At 47.5% G+C, this 22,910-nt stretch overlaps 1 protein-coding gene and 1 long non-coding RNA gene across 3 annotated transcripts in view; both read left to right on the plus strand.

Moving 5' to 3' along the window:
* Positions 1-10,540, plus strand: part of LOC144733093 (uncharacterized) — a 35,594-nt gene extending 25,054 nt beyond the window's left edge. Inside the window, exons 12-16 of one of the 2 annotated variants that reach the window (XM_078614832.1) lie at positions 2,646-2,957; positions 4,117-4,227; positions 6,345-6,437; positions 9,338-9,564; positions 9,731-10,540. In XM_078614832.1, coding sequence (XP_078470958.1) covers positions 2,646-2,957; positions 4,117-4,227; positions 6,345-6,437; positions 9,338-9,564; positions 9,731-9,898 — 911 coding nt within the window. In that variant the 3' untranslated portion in view covers positions 9,899-10,540. The remainder of the gene's footprint in view (positions 1-2,645; positions 2,958-4,116; positions 4,228-6,344; positions 6,438-9,337; positions 9,565-9,730) is intronic. The other variant, XM_078614833.1, reaches the window with a different exon arrangement.
* Positions 10,541-16,200: 5,660 nt separating this feature from the next.
* Positions 16,201-21,775, plus strand: LOC144733239 (uncharacterized). The gene is made up of 4 exons (XR_013588331.1): positions 16,201-16,769; positions 18,428-18,558; positions 21,095-21,173; positions 21,628-21,775. It is a non-coding gene; the product is annotated as an uncharacterized LOC144733239 (long non-coding RNA).
* The last annotated feature ends 1,135 nt before the right edge of the window (positions 21,776-22,910 follow it).

Genomic DNA, 22,910 nt, shown 5'->3' on the forward strand with positions numbered 1-22,910 from the left:
CCGGCCACCTTGTGGGACCCTCCGATTGGTCCTTCCCAATATGGCGTTTGGATCCTACCTTACCCCATTTGACCCGGACCGTTTGATTGAGCGGGAAAACCTTGTTTACGATCCACTCTCTCACAGTTAGCGAACAGCGAGTAGTTAACACCACTACATATGCATTGTCCTTGAAATTGATTGGTCCACACCAGAGACAGCTTTCCTTAGAGCCTAGTGTTTTTTTTGTTTGCATTCCGACTGCAGGTATTGTGGTCAATGCAAACATGACTCCTTGTAAAAAAGGTGTCAGTTTTGTTGCCAGATAAAAGGGTAAAAAAACTATTATCATATTTTGCTACTGGAAAATGAGGTTCCAATGGTGTAAATGCTTACCCCAAGCTCTCATACTCTGATGGTGCATTGTCTTTGAGTTGTGCGCCTTTTGGCGTCATCTGGTCCAACACCATGTGAGACTAGGCTCTAAGGAAAGCTGTCTCGGGTGTGGACCAATCAATTTCAAGGACAGTGCATACATTATCAGAGTTATGTTTTTTTACTCTTAGGTTTTTTCGGTAAAGTCGCGTAGGTAAAAAAATAAAATTAAAATTAATAAAAGTTATAATAGAAATAAAATAATAAATCACGACGTTTCGGAGGCAACACAAGTCTCCGTCATCAGGTGGGACCGTCACAGCTATATTTACTGTATCAAGTGAGGCAAAAAGAATTCAAGATACAAGTTCATACATACAAGTTAAGGGGGGGGGGGGGGGGGAGGAGGGGGGGAGGAGCTTATTTGAATGTGGTAGCCAATGAATGGAACGTATTGGGGGGGGGGGCTAAAAGAGAACAACAGGTCACATGCTAAAGGTGCACCTGCTAGAAGAGAACGACAATGCACATGTTGTTTTACCCAGTGTTGGTGGCCATCCAAATACAAAAAAGGAGAGTGCTGTTAAACGCTGGGGATGTTAACACTCGGTAAAGTAGAATAGTACCTGTCAAATAAGATGGTCCAAAAATGTGTAGTTAAATCTTTTTTGCATGGTTAATAACATCTTTCCAATGATTACTCAGTTTGTACCCATCATCACGTTTGAAATTATGTCTGTGTTTGTATATTTGGATGGCTTCGTGTACAAACCTTTGATGGTAGCCAGAGGGTTTGCAGAGCACCTTGGTCTCGGAAAAAACAATATCATGAGAGCCCACCGCGTTGTAGCAATGATCGGCAACGGCGGAAGACTCAATTTTGCCGTGTTTCAGATCTGACTTGTGCTCGCGGACACGATCAGAGACATGACGTTTCGTTTCCCCAATGTAACAATCAGCACAGCTGCAACTCAGTTTATAGACTCCAGGGTATTGCAAGTCAGGGATGACATCCTTCACAGATGGAATTAGATCATGGATTTTATGTACTGTACTGAATCGGACTTGGATCTTATGTTTGTTTAGAATTTTGGAGATATTTTTGGTCACGCCGGCTATGTATGGCAGCGTGATAGTTTTGATAGGAGTTTCAAGTGGCTGTTTCTGTATGGTGGGAGAAACAGCTTGGCGGATGGTGCGGTCAGAGTATTCGTTCATCCTGAGGGCCCGATGTACATGTCTTAATTCACTGGCCAGGTGGTGTTGGTCAGAAATGCCATGAGCTCTGTGGTATAGCGTTTTGATGAGAGAATTCTTTTGAGATGGGTGGTGGTGGGAATCAGGTTTCAAGTAGGAATCTGTGTGGGTGGCTTTCCTGTAGACAGAATATCCCAAGGATCCGTCAGGTCTCCTCTCAAACAGAATATCTAAGAATGGTAGTTGGCCATCTTTCTCCACTTCCATGGTGAATCTGATGGATGGGTGTCTGGAATTGATGTGGTCCAAGAGTGGTTCAATGCTGGGAGGCCATGTGACCAAATGACGAAAGTGTCATCCACATACCTCTTCCACAGGGAAGGACGCAGGGTGGATGTCTGGATGGCGTCTGATTCAAACTTTTCCATGAACATATTGGCTATCACTGGTGACAAGGGGGAGCCCATAGGGGTACCCTCATTATGTTTGTAGAAGGTGCCATTCCAGGTAAAAGTGTTGGTGAGGCAATGCCTAACCAGCGCAGGTACATCCGAATTCAATCCATGTTGGACAAAGTCCTCAATTATTGTTAGTCTGTCAGGCACTGGGATACAAGTTCATACATACAAGTTATGGGGGGGAGGAGCTTATCTGAGTGTGGTAGCCAATGAATGGAACGTATTGGGGGGGGGCGGGCGGGGCTAAAATAGAACAACAGGTCACATGCTAAAGGTGCACATGGTGCTAGAAGAGAACGACAATGCACATGTTGTTTTACCCAGTGTTTTACCCAGTAGTTTAGGGGTAGTTAAATTGAAGGTGGATGGGTTACCAGCCCCTCGCACCCATCCAGAGCACCCATTGGCCTCTGTGGTAGCTACGAGTGCCACGAGGAGTATAGCCGATAGAAATTGTCCTTCCCTCCATGGCATTGCTCACTTACACCACAGTGTTACTGTCCAACACCACCACGGAGATAAGGGATTGGAGTTTGCTGGACTCTCCCACTATAAACACACGCACACAGAGAGAGGAGAGAAAGAGATGAACACCGGCATTTACTGTGACATCGCATCTCCTCCACTACTCACCAGTTCGAGACATGGATGAGTCGAATGCTGCCAAGCTGATCAAAGGAAAGATGCCGGAACTGAAGAAGTGGATTGGCAGGGACCCCACGTACCTGCTCGACTACTTGGACAGCAGGGATTTGATCTCTCGCGACATATACAAGAGGGCCCGCGACATCACGGTGAAAGAGGAGCGCGCCAACTTTTTGATCGACGAGTTCATCGACAGGGACGAGTTCCTCAAGCTCTGGAGGGCTCTCGAAAGCCTACAGGACCACTACCCCCAGCTGAAGGAGTGGATCTCAGCCTGTGCGTCAACTACACATCACGCTTGTGGTAAAGCAATGCAAAACGATACACGGCTGCTGCTTTGATATAAAAAAAATACTTCTGATGTTACGGTTTTGTTGTGTTTGGAACTCATTGGCCTACACCAGAGACAGCCTTGTCCATGGCCGTGTCTCTCCACCTATGTTAGACCAGATAATGAAGCCAAAAGACGGACAGTACAATGACAATGTAAGCAAACACTGCTTTGATAATTTTGGAATAATAACCCTCATTTAAGTGTTCGGAACTTATTGGTCTCTACACCAGAGATGGCAGACAGCGCTGCCACAGTTGTGGAACCAAAACTTGGGTGCCATCCTTGTTAAGAGGCACACGGGCGCGAAACATCGCCCCGGTGAGTGAACGAAAAAATATCACACGATGGCCTCCCGTCCCGGTATCGAAAAGCCGTGTTGTTTTTGTGTAGTTTGTTTGTTTGTTTTGAAGCTTGAGAAATGCAAAAATAACGGATGAAAGTTTAAGAACAGGTGTGATTTATATACACAGCCGTGTCTGGCAATAATAAAAACAAGAGGTGGTGTTAAGATGTAATGCAGACTTTAGATGCCTTTTTCAAGATATCATGAAGTAATGCATTAACCCACATACACACATCATACTTGTGTACACATGCAAACATGCTCTGATAATAACAATGTATGGCCTTGTCTCTGCACCCCTAGCAGTGTGTTAGTAGACCAGAAAATGCCAATAGGCGAACAGTACAAAGACCACCCCAGTGGCAAGATGTGAACTACCTCGCCTCGTATGCAGGACGTCGTGGGTACAATGCCAACCCTGATGCCTGCTGTATATTGGGAGTTTGCATCTCTCTGTCTCTCTCCCCGTGGTGGTCACTGCGCGGATTTCTCTCCAAGTCCTCCAGGTTTTCCTCCCTCCACGTTTAGAATCAACCTCGCGCGTTAAAGAGTATTTGGCTGCTATACATTTCCACGTGATGAGCCACTTCGTTGAGCCGCTATCATTCGTGATGGCCAGGTCGCTTCTGAAAATTTGCTGCACAGCTCCGTAGCGGAGCCTTACCTGTTAAAATAAAAACAATTGTTTAGTTTGAGAAAAAATGAAGTATGCAAAATAGCCTCGGTTGAGTGAACATTTTGACTGCATTCGTTTGATTTTTTATTTTCTCTCGTTCAACCTCCAGACGGGAAGCCTGGTCACTCTAATCAGCCAGACTCGACAGCATTGGATCAAGATGAACAGCAAATCACGCAGATTGATCCTAAACGACATACTCGGGTCCCTGCCATTACTGGTGAGTTTAGTCTAGTCTATGGGTCTCTATATATCTATATGGGTTTCTGTGTGTCTGTATGGGTCTCTATATATCTATATGAGTCTCTTTATATATAGATGGGTCTATATGTAACTATATGGGTCTATATTTATTTTTATGGGTCTCTGTGTATCTATATGGGTCTGCGTCTCGATGTATCTCTATGGATTTCAAGTATTTGGCTGCTGCTACAAATGTCCACATGATGATATATATATATCAGCCACTTGGTTGATCTGCTACAATGTGTGGTGGCCAAGTCGCTTCTGAAAAAGATGCTACAAAAAAGCTCAGCAGTGGCGTCTTAGACCTGGTACAAATAAAATCTGTTGTAGCAGCAGTAGTTACTACGTCAAAAACTCGAACACGCGGTTAATCCGCAAGCCAGATAAACCACACATGCGGATTATGATCAAGAACCTGGGTAGTGAGATACTGGGTAGTGAGACACTAGTTGTGAGACACTGGGTATCGATACACTGGTAGTCAGACACTGGGTAGTGAGACACTGGGTAGCGAGACACTGGGTAGTGAGACTCTGGGTAGTGAGACATTGGGTAGCGAGACACTGGGTAGCGAGACACTGGGTAGTGAGACACTGCTAGTGAGACACTGGGTAGTGAGACACTGGGTAGTGAGATACTGGGTAGTGAGACACTAGTTGTGAGACACTGGGTATCGATACACTGGTAGTCAGACACTGGGTAGTGAGACACTGGGTAGCGAGACACTGGGTAGTGAGACTCTGGGTAGTGAGACATTGGGTAGCGAGACACTGGGTAGCGAGACACTGGGTAGTGAGACACTGGGTATCGATACACTGGTAGTCAGACACTGGGTAGTGAGACACTGGGTAACGAGACACTGGGTAGTGAGACTCTGGGTAGTGAGACATTGGGTAGCGAGACACTGGGTAGCGAGACACTGGGTAGTGAGACACTGCTAGTGAGACACTGGGTAGTGAGACACTGGGTAGTGAGACTCTGGGTAGTGAGACATTGGGCAGCGAGACACTGGGTAGCGAGACACTGGGTAGTGAGACACTGCTAGTGAGACACTGGGTAGTGAGACACTGGGTAGTGAGACTCTGGGTAGTGAGACATTGGGTAGCGAGACACTGGGTAGCGAGACACTGGGTAGTGAGACATTGGGTAGCGAGACATTGGGTAGCGAGACACTGGGTAGCGAGACACTGGGTAGCGAGACACTGGGTAGCGAGACACTGGGTAGTGAGACACTGGGTAATGAGACACTGCTAGTGAGACACTGGGTAGTGAGACACTGGGTAGTGAGACTCTGGGTAGTGAGACATTGGGTAGCGAGACACTGGGTAGCGAGACACTGGGTAGTGAGACACTGCGAGTGAGACACTGGGTAGTGAGATACAGGGTAGTGAGACACTGGGTAGCGTGACACTGGGTAGTGAGACACTGGGTAATGAGACACTGGGTAGTGAGACACTGGGTAGTCATTTCTGATGGCCAGGTCGCTTCTGAAAAAATAGCTCAGACGCATCTCTGTCTCACGTGGTAGTCGCGTTGATTTTCTCCTGGTTCTCTGGTTTTTCCCGCCACATTTAGAATCAACGTCACACATTTAAGAGTATTGGCTGCTGCTATACATATATACACGATGATGATGATGGTAATCAGCCGCTTTGTTGAGCCGCTATCATTTGTGGTGGCCAGGTCGCTTCTAAAAAAGAGCTACATAGTTCAGTGGGGCCTTACCTGGTAAAATAATAAAGAGTTTCGCTTTAGTAAAAATGATGTATGCCAAACATCATCGGTGGTGTGAACGGGCAATATCAGGGCTGCACACAATTTTGTTACATTTTGCCTGCATTCACTTGATTTTTTATCTTTTCTCGTTCAACCTCCAGAAGGGGAGCCTGGTAACTTTAATCAGCAAGAATCGACTGCATTGGGTCTGCTTAATGGGAATACACAAAATTAGTATATATTTTTTTTTTATAAATATGAAGTATGCCAAACATTTTCGGTAGAGTGAACGGGCAATATCAGGGCTGCACACCCTTTTTAACATTTTGCCTGCATTCATTTGATTGTTTTTATTTTCTTTCTTTCATCCTCCAGAAGGAGAGCCTGGTAACTCTAATCAGCAAGAATCGGCTGCATTGGGCCTGCTTAATTGGAAGGCCCCAATCCCTGAGACTGGACCTTTTGCAGGTAAAGATGAACAGCAAATCACGCAGATTGATTCCAAACAAAATACTTGGGGCCCTGCAAGGATTTGTGAGTGGCTTCTTCATATGCGTGTACACCACCTTGTCTTACGGGCCACGAGTGAAAATTCAACCACAACCTCACCACACGGGGGCAGCGCAGTTTGGCGAAGGTGGTGAGGAAAGGGAACAATGTTGGATTTTGCCACGCCGACCTCCAGCCGTCCACAATGCCTAACAGCGGTCATGATTGTCACACGTGGTGGAGGAGAGGGCTCACAAAGGACGCTGCTGCTGGGCAGTGCCAGGATAGGTGCACAGTTGAGGACGCTTACTTTTGGGGGGCCAAGTTGGGAGGGCGACTGCCTCCAACTGCCTCAAAGCAGCAGCGTCCTTCATGAGCCTCCTCCACAGAGGCCAATTTTGACACTGCTGGTACCAGTCATCGGCAAGTCCTCTTGTACCACATCACTCCATCTGTTTTCTAACCCATGCCACACCCAGCTAGTCCCCTCTATCCGGACGAAATGAAGCTCTTTGGGTATGCCGTAGCTGGGCATGTGGGCTACATGACCCAGTCAATGCAGCCTTGCCTGCCGGAGGAGCTCACTGATGGAAATGTGTCCAGATCTTTCAAGGATTTGTGAGCTCTCCACATAATCCAGCCTGGTTAAACCCAGGATGGATGTATGCAGGCAAGCCTGAATGTTTCTAACTGGCGAAGATGTTCCATTAGGGGGGTCCATGTATTGCTAGCATAGAGAAGGGAGGGCATGAGACCGTGGCCAACCCAAAGTTTTGTGTGGAACGATAGGCCAGGTAGCATCCACACAGCGTTCCGCAGCCGATGAAAATATACTGCTGCTCGACTGAATCAGAGTGAGACCTCTGCTGTCAACCGGAGCCGGTCATAAGCACACTGCGTAGGTATGGAAACTTCTCCACTCTCTCCACAACTAATCCACCAATGGAGAGTTGAGGGGGTGGAGTGTTTGACGGCACAAAATGCCCAGGCAGGTGCTTAGTTTTGGTAGTTCTGATGGAACGGCCCCACCTCTTAGTTTCACGCTCCAAGTGAGCAGCAGCACCTCCAACTCCTCCTCTGAGTGAGCAGCAATCACCAGATCATCAGCATACGTAACATGTTTGACCAATAGGGAGCCATCCCTCGACCACACACAGGCATCAATCAGCCTCCAATTGCATCTGTACCAGATGGATATCCCTCTGGTACAGCCATGGAAGGCTTCTTGAACTACATGGTCGAAAAATATGTTAAATAATGTGGGAGTCAGAGGACATTTTGTCACACCCCAAGGTGGCCAGAGAATAGCTACAAATACTGGCCCCCATCATGAAGGTCCTGAATAATAGTGAGCAGAAGGTAAAGGACTCCAAAAGGCACCACACTCTCATGCCCCCTTCATTCTTTTGTTAAAAAGAAGAGCCATTCCCTGTTGTTTGGCAGTCTCCTGCCCCGAGTAGAGAACTGTCCACCCCTCATGGTTACTGGAGCCAAACCGGTCCACTGGAACTCCTAAATATTGCAGAGATCCAGGTGGTACCAGTCCAGCTCCTGATAGATGAGTTGCAGCCTCTCCTCCACAGTGACCGTTCGAACGTACCCCATGGCCAGTCAGAGTGTTTTTAAGTCGTTTCTGGAGGAACCCTGAAGGTAAGGATTCAGTCTCCTGGCCCTGACAATTGGTTGTTGGCCAGAAGTTGTAGATACCCGTCCCCCCAGGGCCGCATTATCCCACACACACATCAAACATGCTCTGATAATAATAATGTATGGCATTGTCTTGGAAACTGAAGAAGAAGGTGGCTTCATTCCTGGGTCAAACACCCCAGCTCCCTCACGGGACTGGGCTTATATCCGCTGTGGCGTGACCGGGCACCGCCCCTGGTCACGCTCCCTTCTAGATCCTTTGCGGAGGCTCCGGGTCCACACCACGTGGCCCTCTCACTACCTCGTCCAGTCACGTGCTCTCGCGGGGTACACACAGACTAGATTTGAAGCTTTCGTGACTGCAAGGATTCATATTCTTAGGTTTTTTCGGTAAAGTCACGTAGGTAAAAAATTATAATTAATGAAAGTAAAATAAAAATAAAATAAAAATCACGACGTTTCGGAGTCAACACAAGCTTCCGTCTTCAGGTGGAACCGTCACAGCACGATTGCTGTTTCAAGTAAGATACTCTCTTACTAAGATACTCTCTTACTTGATACAGCAATCGTGCTGTGACGGTTACACCTGAAGACGGAAGCTTGTGTTGCCTCCGAAACGTCGTGATTTTTATTTTATTTTAATTTTACTTTTATTAATTTAAATTTTTTTACCTACGTTACTTTACCGAAAAAAACCTAAGACTATACACACAGACTGTCATGTCCTGACCCGACGTCCGTGACATCCGGAACCTGCCCTCTAGCGAGCCCCTAGATGTAGTACACCCACTGGTGCCATAGAACGACCCATTTGTCGTTACACAAGCATAGAGAAGGGAGGGCATGACCGTAGCAAAGAAAACCCGAAGCTTCGTGTGGAGTGACAGACCAGGTAGTTTCCACACAGCGTTACGCAGCCGATGACAAGCTAATGCTGCTCGACTGATTCGGAGTGAGTCCTCTGCTGTCAAACCAGTGCCGGTCATGAGCACACTGCCCAGGTATGGGAAACTCTGCCCTCTCGACACTTCACGTGGCCTTAAAGTGCACTTAGCCTGGCACAAACGGCGTGCTGACGTCACCGCCACTAAGTGGAGAATGTCGGTTGTCGTCAATGTAGTTGAGAAAACCACAAAACGTTAATCTGCAAAAAAGAATCTAAATGCCTCCGGCCGATGCTTCCCAAACTTTTGTTTGTGTTTGTGTCTTTTTGTCTCTCTCTCTTGAAACAGAAAAAGCTCCGGGACTTGACGCAAACATTCAATACAGCACCGCTCCTGCTGGCGAGGTGGCGGCGAATGAGAAGGCCTTCAGGAGACTGACCGCGTGCTCGGACGAGCAACTGCTCGATGGCATAATGAAAAATATGACGGCGCTGGTCGAGGCTATCCAGGGAGATGTGCAGCCGCTGTTGACGAAGCTGTTCGAGATGGAGATCTTCACACTCGCCGAGATGAATGTGAGCCTATCAAAGATGTATTATTACCTCTCTCTTGTTTTTTAAACAGTAAGACTCGATTATCCGCGCATTAGTTGCGGCAATAATTCAAAAGTCGTGGATAATCCCAAAAAATATCAAATGTTTACGTTCTTCACGTTTATATTTTTTATATGTTTATTCACAGGCTGTCTCGACCACTCAAAAAAATAATGGTGGCTTTGAAGCTGCATCTCAACTGATAACGAAGCTGCTCCATAAGGGTGACCGTGTGGCCAGAGAATTCTGGATGGCCCTCTGGAATTTGAAGACAAACTATCTGCGGATGCACAAGATCTTTGAGAATGGACTCTGATCATCGAGCCCGCTGTTTGATGTCTGCAAGACGCTTCCTGGGAATGTTGCGGCTCCAAATGTTAAAACAACAAAAAATAATGTTTTTGTTGTTGTTGTTTGTTTAACCGGATGTAAGCCACGTAATGATAGCAGCTCTGTGTCTCTGTGGGTCTCTGTGGGTCTCTATGCGTCTATATAGAAAGAAGAAAGAAGAAGAAACATGAACTTGACACTCACTATTTGTAACTGTACCTTGTACAAGGGAATTGTGTATGGTCGCGTTACCACGAGACAGCTTATTGTTTTATTTTAATAACGTAATTGTTTTATCCGATCGTGGACGTTTTCTAGTTATTTGATACGCATTTGATGAGAACTAATTCTGTACGAATATTGACACTTTGAGGTGTTGCCTATCATTGAGGTTTAATCACGTGATCCTGAGATTTGCCCATTGATGCTTTTATGATCATCCAGTACGGATTGATGAGTACGTACATTTGCATGGGCACTTTTATAGGAATTCTGATGGTAAGAGTTGGTGGATGTTAGGGCAATTCTAGATTTGAAGCTTTCGTGACTGCAAAGAATCATCTTCTTAGGTTTTTTCGGTAAAGTCACGTAGAAAGTAAAACAAAATAAAAACAAAAATCACGACGTTTCGGAGGCAACACAAGTCTCCGTCATCAGGTGGGACCGTCACAGCCAGATTAGCTGTATCAAGTGAGGCAATGATTCAAGATGTAATCCCTTAAAAACGAGTTGAGGGGGGAGGGAGAGGGAGGGGGGAGCTCATCAGACTATGGTAGCCAATGAAAGGAACGTATCGGGAGGGAGGGGGGGCGAGGCCAAAAAACGATCCCACTAAAAAGCCTAACGAGGAAAACCAACAGTATCATCACGAGTTCGACTTCCCTAATCGAACCAAGCAAACGTCCCTCTCTAAAACCATCGGCGGCAAGACCTCCCAGACTCTATGGTCTTCCCAAAATCCATAAGGAAGGCACCCCGCTACGACCCATTGTGTCGACGATAAACTCTCCTACGTACAAACTAGCCCGTTTTCTATCAGATACTCTGCTCCCTTTCACAGGCAAGACCTCTTCAGCAGTACTCAACTCAACCCAATTAGTCTCTATGGTTAAGGACATGGTACTATCTCCTGATGACATCCTCGTCAGCTTTGATGTAGTATCTTTGTTTACCAAAGTCCCAGTACCGGATACCCTAACAATAATTGAGGACTTAGTCCAACATGGATTGAATTCTGATGCACCTGCGCTGGTTAGGCATTGCCTCACCAACACCTATTTTACCTGGAATGGCACCTTCTACAAACAGAATGAGGGTACCCCTATGGGCTCCCCTTTGTCACCAGTTATAGCCAACATATTCATGGAAAAGTTTGAATCAGACGCCATCCAGACATCCACCCTGCGTCCTTCCCTGTGGAAGAGATATGTGGATGACACTTTCGTCATCTGGCCACATGGCCTCCCAGCATTGAACCACTTCTTGGACCACATCAATTCTAGACACCCATCCATCAGATTCACAATGGAAGTGGAGAAAGACGGTAAACTACCATTCTTGGATATTCTGTTTGAGAGGAGTCCTGACGGTTCCTTGGGACATTCTGTCTACAGAAAAGCCACCCACACAGACTCCTACTTGAAACCGGATTCCCACCACCACCCATCTCAAAAGAACTCTCTCATCAAAACGCTATACCACAGAGCACATGGCATTTCTGACAAACACCACCTGACCGGTGAATTAAGACATGTACATCGGGCCCTCAGGATGAACGGATACTCTGACCGTACTATCCGCCAAGCTGTCTCTCCCACCACACAGAAACAGCCACATGAAACTCCGACCAAAACCATCACGTTACCATACATAGCTGGCGTGACCAAAAAGATCTCCAAAATTCTAAACAAACATAAGATCCAAGTCCGATTCAGTATAGTGCATAAAATCCGTGATCTGATTCCATCCGTGAAGGATGTCGTTCCTGACTTACAGTATCCTGGAGTCTACAAATTGAGTTGCATTTGTGGTGATTGCTACATTGGAGAAACGAAACGTCATGTTTCTGATCGTGTCCGCGAGCACAAGTCAGATCTGAAACACGGCAGAACTGATTCTTCTGCCGTTGCCGATCATTGCTACAACTCGGTGGGCTCTCATGAAATTGTCTTTTCCGAGACCAAGGTTCTCTGCAAACCTCCCGGCTACCATCAAAGGTTTGTACACGAAGCCATACAAATATACAAACACAGACATAATTTCAACCGTGATGATGGGTACAAACTTAGTAATCATTGGAAAGATGTTATCAACCACGCAAAAAAGACTTAATCACAAAAAAATTTTGGACCATTTTATCTGACAGGCACTATTTTACTGTACTTTACCAAGTGTTAACATCCCCAGTTATTTTAACAGTACTCTCTTCATTGTTCAGCCAGCATTGGTATAAACATGGGCATTTTCGTTCTTTTGTCTATCATGTGTATCAGACCCCCCCCTCCCCCTCTCTCTCCATTGTGTTGGCGTGTGCAGTAATTGGCCGCTTGCGCACAAGCGCTTCCACGTCCGTCCCCCACCTTTTTGGCCTCGCCCCCCCCCGCCCCCCCCCTCCCTCCCGATACGTTCCATTCATTGGCTACCATAGTCTGATGAGCTCCCCCTAAGTTTGTACCCATCATCATTTTCGTTCTTTTGTCTATCATGTGTATTAGACCTCCCCTCCTCCTCTCTGCCCATTGTGTTGGCGGGTGCAGTGGCTGGTCGCTTGCGCACAATCGCTCCATTGTGTTGGCGTGTGCAGTAATTGGCCGCTTGCGCACAAGCGCTTCCACGTCCATCGCCCACCCTTTTGGCCTCGCCCCCCCTCCCTCCCGATACGTTCCTTTCATTGGCTACCATAGTCTGATGAGCTCCCCCCTCCCTCTCCCTCCCCCCTCAACTCGTTTTTAAGGGATTACATCTTGAATCATTGCCTCACTTGATACAGCTAATCTGGCTGTGACGGTCCCACCTGATGACGGAGACTTGTGTTGCCTCCGAAACGTCGTGATTTTTGTTTTTATTTTGTTTTACTTTCTACGTGACTTTACCGAAAAAACCTAAGAAGATGTTAGGGCAAGTTGTATTAATAACATTTTATCACAATATATACACCATCATGCAGAGTGCTACACCTCCCAACACACTGCTCAAGTGTCCCTGGGGGTTTCAAGAGGCCAGCAAACCCTTGAACACCTATCTCTCAATTGCTGAAGGAAAACAAAGCCAAGACAGTCTCCTAACTTCACCAACAGACACACGCGCGCCTTGTAGGGACTAAGTCTTTGAGCTGCAGTGAAACGATGATTATGCCGATTAGATGGACAAAGACTCCTCTACTTATGAACATTCTACTTATGAACTTTCAGAGATACGAACAAACCTGTCCGTATGTCCAGTTTCCTGTTCGTACCGAGGGTCGTAAGTTCAACCGCCACGCAATAGATGGTCGTGGTGGCATCTACATCTGCAGAATGTGAAAAACCAGTGGCATCTACATCTGCAGAATGTGAAGAACCAGTGGCATCTACATCTGTAGAACATGAAGAACCAGTGGCATGTACATCTGCAGGATATGATACAACGTTTAAAGCCATTCCCCGTGTTTAGTGGACATGCCGTACAACACGTTTGGGATCGACAGGATTAAAGTTGGGACTTAAGAACAAATCGACTTACTAACAGACAGCTCTGGAACCTAACTCGTTCCTAAGTAGATGAGTCCCTATTCTAATGTCTGATGTGGCTACATTGTTCACAATTACACGCCTCACACACACAGACGGGGCACGTCGCTGATTGGGTGAGGAAAACGGCTTAACGAGCGACAGTAGTGCTCCGATTGGACAAAAATTGCCCCATCACGTGGGCGCAAATATGCACAGTAGAAGTTCTCTTAACGAGCACCCCTGTTAGCGACTAATCGCTTAACGATAGGCCTCCATAGAGCCCAATGTATAATGTATAGTGTAGTGTATAGTGTAGTGTATAGCAGAGGTGTGGACTCGAGTCATGTGACTTGGACTCGAGTCAGACTCGAGTCATGAATTTGATGACTTCAGACTCGACTCGGCAAAATGTACAAAGACTTGCAACTCGACTTGGACTTGCATAACAATGACTTTGTCCCACCTCTGAGGTGTGGACTCGAGTCATGTGACTTGGACTCGAGTCAGACTCGAGTCATGAATTTGATGACTTCAGACTCGACTCGGCAAAATGTACAAAGACTTGCAACTCGACTTGGACTTGCATAACAATGACTTTGTCCCACCTCTGGTGTATAGTAGCGTATAGTGTAGTGTATAGTGTAGTGTGTAGTGTAGTGTGTAGTGTAGTGTATAGTAGCGTGTAGTGTAGTGTATAGTAGCGTATAGTGGAGTGTATAGTAGCGTATAGTGTAGTGTATAGTAGCGTATAGTGTAGTGTATAGGGTAGGAGGCTGAAGAAACTGGAGATGCGGATATGAGGCAAACTATAAAGCAGTTAAGGTTTTACCTGGTTAATAACATCCTTCCAATGATTGCTCAATTTGTATCCATCTTCTCGATTGAAGTTATGTCTGTTTATATATCTGGATGGCTTCATGAACAAACCTTTGATCGTAGCCCGAAGGTTTACAGAGCACCTTGGTCTCGGAAAAAAACAATATCATGAGAGCCCACAGCGTTATAGCAATGGTCAGCCACGGCGGAGGTATTAGTCCTGCCATGTTTCAGATCTGACTTGTGCTCGAGAACACGGTCCAAGACATGTCGTTTTGTTTCCCCAATGTAACAATCACCACAGGTGCAACTTAGTCTGTAGACACCAGGATATTGCATGTCAGGAATGACATGCTTCACAGATGGGATTAGATCACGGATTTTGTGTACTGTACTGAATCGGACCTGGATCTTGTTTAAGATTTTGGAAGTCGTTTTGGTAACGCCTGCTATGTATGGTAACGTGATAGTTTTGATCGGCGTCTCAGGGGGTTGTTTCTTCACGGTAGGAGAAACAGCATTGCGGATAGTACGGTCCGTATATCCATTCATCTTGAGGGCCAGGTGTACATGTTCTAATTCACTGGCCAGGTGGTGTTGGTCAGAAATGCAGTGGACCCTATGGTGCAGTGTTTTGATGAGGGAATTGTTCTGTGCCGGATGGTGGTGGGAATCACGTTGCAGATAGGAATCTGTGTGGGTGGATTTTCGGTAGACAGATTGTCCCAACGAGCCGTCAGGTCTCTTCTCAAACAAAACAGCCAGGAATGGTAGCTTACCATCCTTCTCCACTTCCATGGTGAATTTGATGGATGGGTGTATGGAATTAATGTGGTTGAGAAATTGTTTCAGTGCTGGCAGGCCATGTGGCCAAATGACGAAAGTGTCATCCACATACTCTTTGGTTTTTTCGGTAAAATCACGTATGTGAAATAAAAATAAAAATGAAAACTAAATTAAATCACGACGTTTCGGGCACAACACAAGCGTCATTTGTGACGATGTGTGACGAGGGGGGGGGGGGGGTGAGAAATGTGACGTCACATCAAAATTCGCAACTTTAAATAAATATAAACACGTTCTACTTATTTAAATATACTTTTTAATAAATGTTTTCTCCTACAACATCAGAGCGCAGTGCCACATTCAGATTCCAAAGAACACAGGATGAGATGTTACTATCCTTTGTGCAAGTACTTCCAAGAGTTCATGAACAGTGAGCCTGGTGAAATTTGGGGAGCGCATCGTCAGTAGTGAACCTTTGGTTCCTAGGGTGTTTCGGCCTTTCATACTATACACCCTCCCCAAAGGCAGCCAGCCACAGGGTGATCAATCCTACGCTTGCGTCCCATTCCCAATTAGTCATAGGAGTTGCCTTGTTGTTGATAGCCAACATCCCATGGGACTATGCATGGCAGGGGCGTCCTCCTCCCTGAGTCAAGCATTGTTGACTGCATACCTCCTGGCCCTCTCACTTTGGGGCCCAGCTGGGGTCTTTCCTCTTCATCCAGAGTCACTGACTGCTGCCTTCTGCTGCCTCCGATACAGCTCTGATTGCCTACAACATCAGAGCGCAGTGCCACATTAAATATGCCCTACAATGACAATAGTTTAAAGCGATTTGAAGCATGTTATATTTGGAGGGGGGGGGGGGGCAGAGCTTTGGGACGTCATATTTGAGGGGGGTCTGACTTTTTGTGACGCCGTGTGACGAGGGGGGTGGGTCAAAAATCGTCCAAAATCACGTGACGTCATTTATGGACGGCCCCTTACTACACACACACACCAGGTACACTCTTCCCCCCCTCCCTTCCCCCCCTGGCTCGTTGAGTCTCCAAATGACTCGGTGTACAAACTGAAAGAGGAAGTAGGAGACCACTTGCTCGCTCGCTCTGTCTCTCTGTGTCTGTCTCTGTGTGTCTGTCTCTGTGTGTCTGTCTCTCTGTGTCTGTCTCTCTGTGTCTGTCTCTGTGTGTCTGTCTCTCTGTGTCTGTCTCTGTGTGTCTGTCTCTGTGTGTCTGTCTATCTGTGTCTGTCTCTCTGTGTCTGTCTCTGTGTGTCTGTCTCTGTGTGTCTGTCTCTGTGTGTCTGTCTCTCTGTGTCTGTCTCTCTGTGTCTGTCTCTCTGTGTCTGTCTCTCTGTCTCTCGCTCTCTGTGTCTGTCTCTCTGTGTCTGTCTCTCTGTCTCTCGCTCTCTCGCTTTAATCGGAGTTAGAGACAGAGGCAGGTGAAGGGTGAGAGGTGAGAGAGACAGTGGGATGGAGACACCTGGAGCTTAAACTCCATCCGAGGAAGAGGAACTTCGCTCGTAGAGTTTGTTCTCTCATTTGTGGTGAGTCTCTGTGTGGGAATCTGTGGTGAGAATCTGTAGTGAGTTTGTGGGTATCTGTGGAGAGTTTGTGTGTGTCTATAGGTCTCTCTCTGTGTGTGTGGGTATTTGTAGCGAGTCTCTGTGATGGGAACTGTGGTGAGTTTGTGCGTGTCTGTGGGCATCTGTGTGAGTCTATGGGTCTCTGTGTGTGTGTGGGTATTTGTGGTGAGTATCTGTGTGGGAATCTGTGATGGGAACTGTGGTGAGTTTGTGGGTATCTGTGGTGAGTTTGTGTGTATCTGTGGGCCTCTGTGAGTCTATGGGTCTCTCTCTGTGTGTGTATGGGTATTTGTTGTGAGTTTGTGTGGGGATCTGTGATATAGTTTGTGCGGGTCTGTGGGTCTCTGAGTCTGTGAGTCTCTGAGTAGGTCTGTGGGTCTCTGTCTCTGTGTGTGTCTGTGGGTCTCTGAGTCTGTGGGTCTCTGTGTGGGTCTGTGGGTGTCTGTGTGTCTGTGGGTCTCTGTGTGGGTCTCCGTGAGCCTGTGAGTCTCTGTGCGAGCGCCCAAACTGTACACGAGGGGGTGGGTGGCTAGCACCACGCCCGGCCGCCTTTGTCTCCCTAGTGGCGATGTTTCTACACGTGTGCCGGCAGAGCGGACGAACTGGGACAAGGGTCACAGTAGCCCTCACAGAGAGGCCCCTGGAACCCTCTAGTGGGTTCGAGACATGGTTGACCAATAGGGAGCCATCCCTTGACCGCACACCCGGGTATCGATCAGACTCCCATTGTATCTGTACCAGATGGCAATTCCTCCGGTACAGCCATCGAAGGCTTCACGAACTACGTGGTCGAAATATATGTTAAATAATGTGGGAGCCAGAGGACATCCCTGTCGCACCCCAAGGTGAACAGCGAAGGGCTCCGACTCCTGGCCACGTAGTTTAATCTGGGCCTGCTCACCATCATGAAGGTCAAATTTCAATTTAAAGCTTGCCTTTAAATCAGTCTCCTGCCCCGAGTAGAGGACTGTCCACCCCTCTTGGTGGCAGGATCTCGATCCAGTCCACCGGACCTCCTGAATACCACAGAGATCCAGGCGGTACCAATCCAGCTCCTGACAGAGGAGTGGCAGCCTCTGCTCCACAGTGAGCGTTTGAACATTCCACGTGGCCACCCGCAGTGGCTTTTTGCTGCTTCTAGAGGAACCCCGAAGGTTATGGATTCAGTCTCCTGGCTCCGCCAAATGGGGTCTGGCCAGGAGATGTCATAGACGCCTGACCCCCCGGGGCCTCCGGTACAAGCTTCGTTTGATATTTTTTTCCCATGCTATCGTGGTAATTTATTTTAAGTTGGAGGGGTTACCAGCCCCTCGCACCCATCCAGAGCCCTTTTGGCCGCTGTGGTGGCTAAAAACGCTATGAAGGGAATGGGCAATCTAAATTGGCCCTCACGCCACAGCACTGCCCACCACAGCATTGCCGTCCGGCACCAACGAACAGGTAGCGGGTTGTTTTTGCCAGACCACACAGACACACGCAGACACCACACACACGCAGACACATACAGACACGCAGATACACACACGGGTTGGCACTCACGGAACCGTGTGAAATGAAAACACAGCAACAACTCAAGGGGCCTCTTTGCGATCTCGTGGTGTGCACGGTGCGTTGCTCAGGAGATGCCCATCGGATCATCATTATAAGAAGAAGAGGAAGTTGGTGGTTGGTGGCGATGGTGGTTTCCGAACGGGGGAAGATGCTCACGGCGGTGCTGGCGCTGTGCTGCTGTGCCGGATTGGTGGCTGCGGTAAGAGAAGGGGGGTGGAGGGGTTGATGATCATGATGATGATGTTGTAGTAGGTTTTTACCCTTTTAAACTGGTACAAAACTGACACCAGTTTAAAAGGGTAAAAACCTACTACTATATTTTGCCACTGGTAAAAGAGATCTCATAGTGAATGATGATGATGGTCACTGCTATCAGTAGGTGACCTTCATCATCATCATCATGGGCACCACGGAGGTGAGGGAAATGTTAACTCCCTCTCCTGGTGTACAAGAGATTCGATCCCATGACCCTGACGATGCCTGCTGCTGTATATTTGAAGTCTGCGTCTCTCTCTCTCCCCGTGGTAGTCACTGCGTGGATTCTAGCCACACCCGGTTAGATAAAAGTAAGCCACCAAAACTAAGCCCCTGCTGGGTATTTTGTTCCATCGAACACTCCACCCTCACAACTCCCAATTGGTGATGAGGCAATTGAGAGAGTGGAGAATTTACGATTCCTGGGCAGTGTGCTCATGACCAGCTCCGGTTTGACAGCAGAGGTCTCACTCCGAATCAGTCGAGCTGCATTATCTTTGCATCGGTTGCATAACGCTGTGTGGAAGCTACTGAATCTGTCGCTCCGCACGAAGCTTCAAGTCTTCTCGGTCACAGTCATTCCCTCCCTTCTCTACGCTTGCAAAACGTGGATCCCCCAAATGGAACATCTTTTCTGGTTAGAAACATTTAGGCTGGCCTGCCTACGATCCATCCTGGGTTTAACCAGGCTAGTTTGTGTGAGGAGCTCACAGATCTGGACAAAGTCCCATCGGTGAGCACCTCCGGCAGGCATGGCTGCGTTGGCTGGGCTATGTAGCCCGCATGCCCAATCACCGCATGCCCAAACAGCTTTTGTTCGGCTGGATCGAGGGGGCTAAACGGGCGCGGCACGGGCTAGAGAAGAGATGGAGTGACATGGTACAGGAGGATGTGGAGCTGAGTGGTCTTACCGATGACTGGTACCAGCGGTGTCAAGATCGGCCTCTGTGGAGGAGGCTCGTGAAGGACACTACTGGGCAGTTGGAGGCAGTCGCCCTCCAACAATAACAGAGGGCGGAGGAGCGACGCTCATAACAACGAGCGGAGCGCCGGGTGGCTTAAGCACAGCAAGTTGGCACCGTAGGGGGCACAGGTGGTGCATCAGCCAGTCATCTCGGTCATCTCAGCCAGTCGACCCATGGCACCTGGGTCTGCCCCGTGACCTCCTCGCCACTTCACGAGGCCTCAATGTGCACATGGCCTGACACAAGCGTCGTGGTGACGTCACCGCCACTTAGTGGCGAATGGCGGTTGTTGTTGTATCTGAGTGTGTGAGTGGCAGTGTAGCGGTGTGCACGCTGCCCTATGAACCTGGCGACCCGGGTTCAATTCCCACCCATGTCGAATAAGTACCTGGTGCGATGTGTAAACATCGCCACTGGGGAGACAGAGGCGGTTGGGTTTGGTGCTGGCCACCCACCCCTCGTATGCTGTGCTGGCCTTCATAGATACTCGCTAACAGCACTTGTCCTAACAGTCTATTAAGGCTATATGGGGATCTTTGTCTTCGTCTTTGTGTGTGTGTCTGTGTGTATCTATGTGTATCTATGTGTGTGTGTGTATGTTTGTGTATCTGTTTGCGTGTGTTTGGGTGTGGTAGTGTAGTAGCGGTTATCGCTACGCTACAAACCCGGCATCCCGAATTCGATTCCCACTCACGGCCACTAACACCAGTGGTTGCGATTATCTGAACCAGTCCTGGGCTTCCCCTAGGTCGACTCGGCCACAAATGAGTGCCTGGTGCGATGGTGTATTTACACCACCACTGGGGGAGACAAAGGCAGCCGGGCGTGGTTCTGGCCACCCACCCCCTCTGTGTGTGCCACAGCGCCGGTAGCATATACGGGGGATCTTCGTACTTGTTTTTGCTTTGATGACGACGATGATGATGGAATGTGACGACCTCATACAAATGTAATGTGAGGATATATCCGGCTCACTGACGTATCACAACTCGTCATGATGATTGGCTCTGCCGATCCTGGTTTATAGCCAATGGGGGGAAGCCTGGGGGCGTGGCCCTGACGTAATGGAAAGGTGACAGCGGTAAGGATTGGTTCTGCTGGCTTTGGCCACAGCCAATGGGGGGAGGAGTCAGGGGCGTGGTCCCGGGAGCTTACGAGGGAGCCTGGAATATTCCATGGAGGCTAACGAGGATTGGCAGAAACGTACCACGTGACCCGGGTATTAAATAGGGGTGGAGACGAACGACACGTGGTCAGAACGGGAACGAACAGAGGAAGGGGGCCACGCGGGAGCGGGGCTCCGGGTTGCCACGTGGCAGTGCGTCGCTCTCTCTATCTTTCTCTCTCACGCTGCCTGTCAGCAGCGTGAAGGAAAGCTGTAATACAAGTTGAATCAAAGACGGATTCCAGAAGTCGCCTCAACGAGCTTTATTACACAAAGTTACATACTCACGTAAAAAAAACACACAAAAAAACAAGCTCTAAGCCAATGCAACCCTTTTCTGTCACCCACAGACACCAACAGAAGCTCTGTGCCCTCATGGATTTCACCGGGTGGTAGAAACTGGCCTTTGCTGTGAGCGGTGCAAGCCAGGTAAGGGCAGAGCCAAAAACGAAATCGGGCAGTCACAGCATTAAAGTAAAGCAGCGCTGTCGTAGACAAAAAAAAGTTGCCATTTTTGAGGTGTGCATTGGTGAGCAATGACTGCCTTGCTTAGTGTGCATGAGGTCGTGGGTTTGAGTCCCTGATTCTGACGATGCGCTGCTGCTGTATACTTGGAGTCTGTGTGTCTCTCTCTTCATCACCACAGTGGCTAGGATATGTTAACTACCTTGCCTGGTTTGCAGGAGGTCGTGGGTTCGATTCCCTGACCATGACCATGCTCTGCTGCTGTGTATTTGGAGTCTGCATCTCTCTCGATGCAGTCAGCCACGTTGAGTTCCAGGCACGATTCACCGATAACCAAATTCGTGAATAACGAGGTGGGTGACGATGATGAAGATGATGTTTGTTTGTTTGTACCTTTTGCATCTCTCGTCTCTTGCAGGGCAATTCGTTGAGAATGGATGCAAGGAAAACAATGGCCCCACGACCTGTGGGGAATGTCCTAACGGATACTACAACGCCGTAGAAAACTACGATTCAGGATGTAGGAAATGCTACAAATGTGAGGAAGGTAACAACCACTTCCCTCGCGTCTTTATCAATGAGAATTGGCGTTCCTCTTAATGTCCGATTTAAATATACCGAAGCGTAAACTAGTATAGTGTGTTGAAGTGTAGTGTATAGTGGTGTAGTGTATAGTGGTGTAGTGAAGTGTAGTGTGTAGTAATGTAGTGTGTAGTAGTGTAGTCTATAGTAGTGTATTGTAGTATGTAGTAGTATGCAGTACTGTATAGTAGTGTAGTGTGTAGTAGTGTAGTGTAGTGTATAATAGTGTAATGGTGTTGTGTATAGTAGTGGTGTATAGTGTAGTGTATAGTTTAGTAAATAGTGTAGTGTATTGTGCAGTGTAGTGTATAGTAGTGTATAGTGTAGTGTATGGTCTAGTGCATAGTGTAGTGTATAGTGTAGTGAATAGTTTAGTGTATGGTGTAGTGTATGGTGTAGTGTATGGTGTAGTATATGGTGTAGTGTATGGTGTAGTGAATAATGTAGTGTATAGTGTAGTGTATGGTGTAGTGTATGGTGTAGTGAATAGTGTAGTGTATGGTGTAGTGTATGGTGTAGTATATGGTGTATGGTGTAGTATACGGTGTAGTGTATGGTGTAGTGTATGTATGTTGAACTTCTTTCGCACCGTGCATAGCCAACCGCGGCTCATCGGGAGGTGGCGGGAAATCTGGCATTGGATGACCGCAGAGCTTTACCAAGCAGCTTCACCAACACCACCACCAGCACCTCCAGCACTCCTCCATCAATGATCTAGGCTCGGAAAGAACGGCAAATGTTGAATTGTTAAAATCCCAAAATACAGAGTTTTTTGGGTTAGATCACGTAAATATAATGTCGTTAAACCCGCCACCAACCGACACAGCCAATTATTACAGTTTGCCACGTAAACAGAACATGCCAATTCGTGACTAGTACAGCACTAGTGTATAGTGTCGTTTATAATAGTATAGTGTATAGTAGTGTAGTGTATACTGTTGTGTATAGTAGTCTTATTAGTGTAGTGTATAGTGTAGTGTATAGTGTAGTGTATAGTGTAGTGTACTAGTACAGCACTAGTGTATAGTGTAGTTTATAATAGTATAGTGTATAGTAGTGTAGTGTATACTGTCGTGTATAGAAGTCTTATTAGTGTAGTGTATAGTGTAGTATACTAGT

This window comes from Lampetra planeri, chromosome 45, assembly GCF_965212315.1.
Source record: "Lampetra planeri chromosome 45, kcLamPlan1.2.h2, whole genome shotgun sequence".
Taxonomy (NCBI): Eukaryota; Metazoa; Chordata; class Hyperoartia; order Petromyzontiformes; family Petromyzontidae; genus Lampetra; species Lampetra planeri.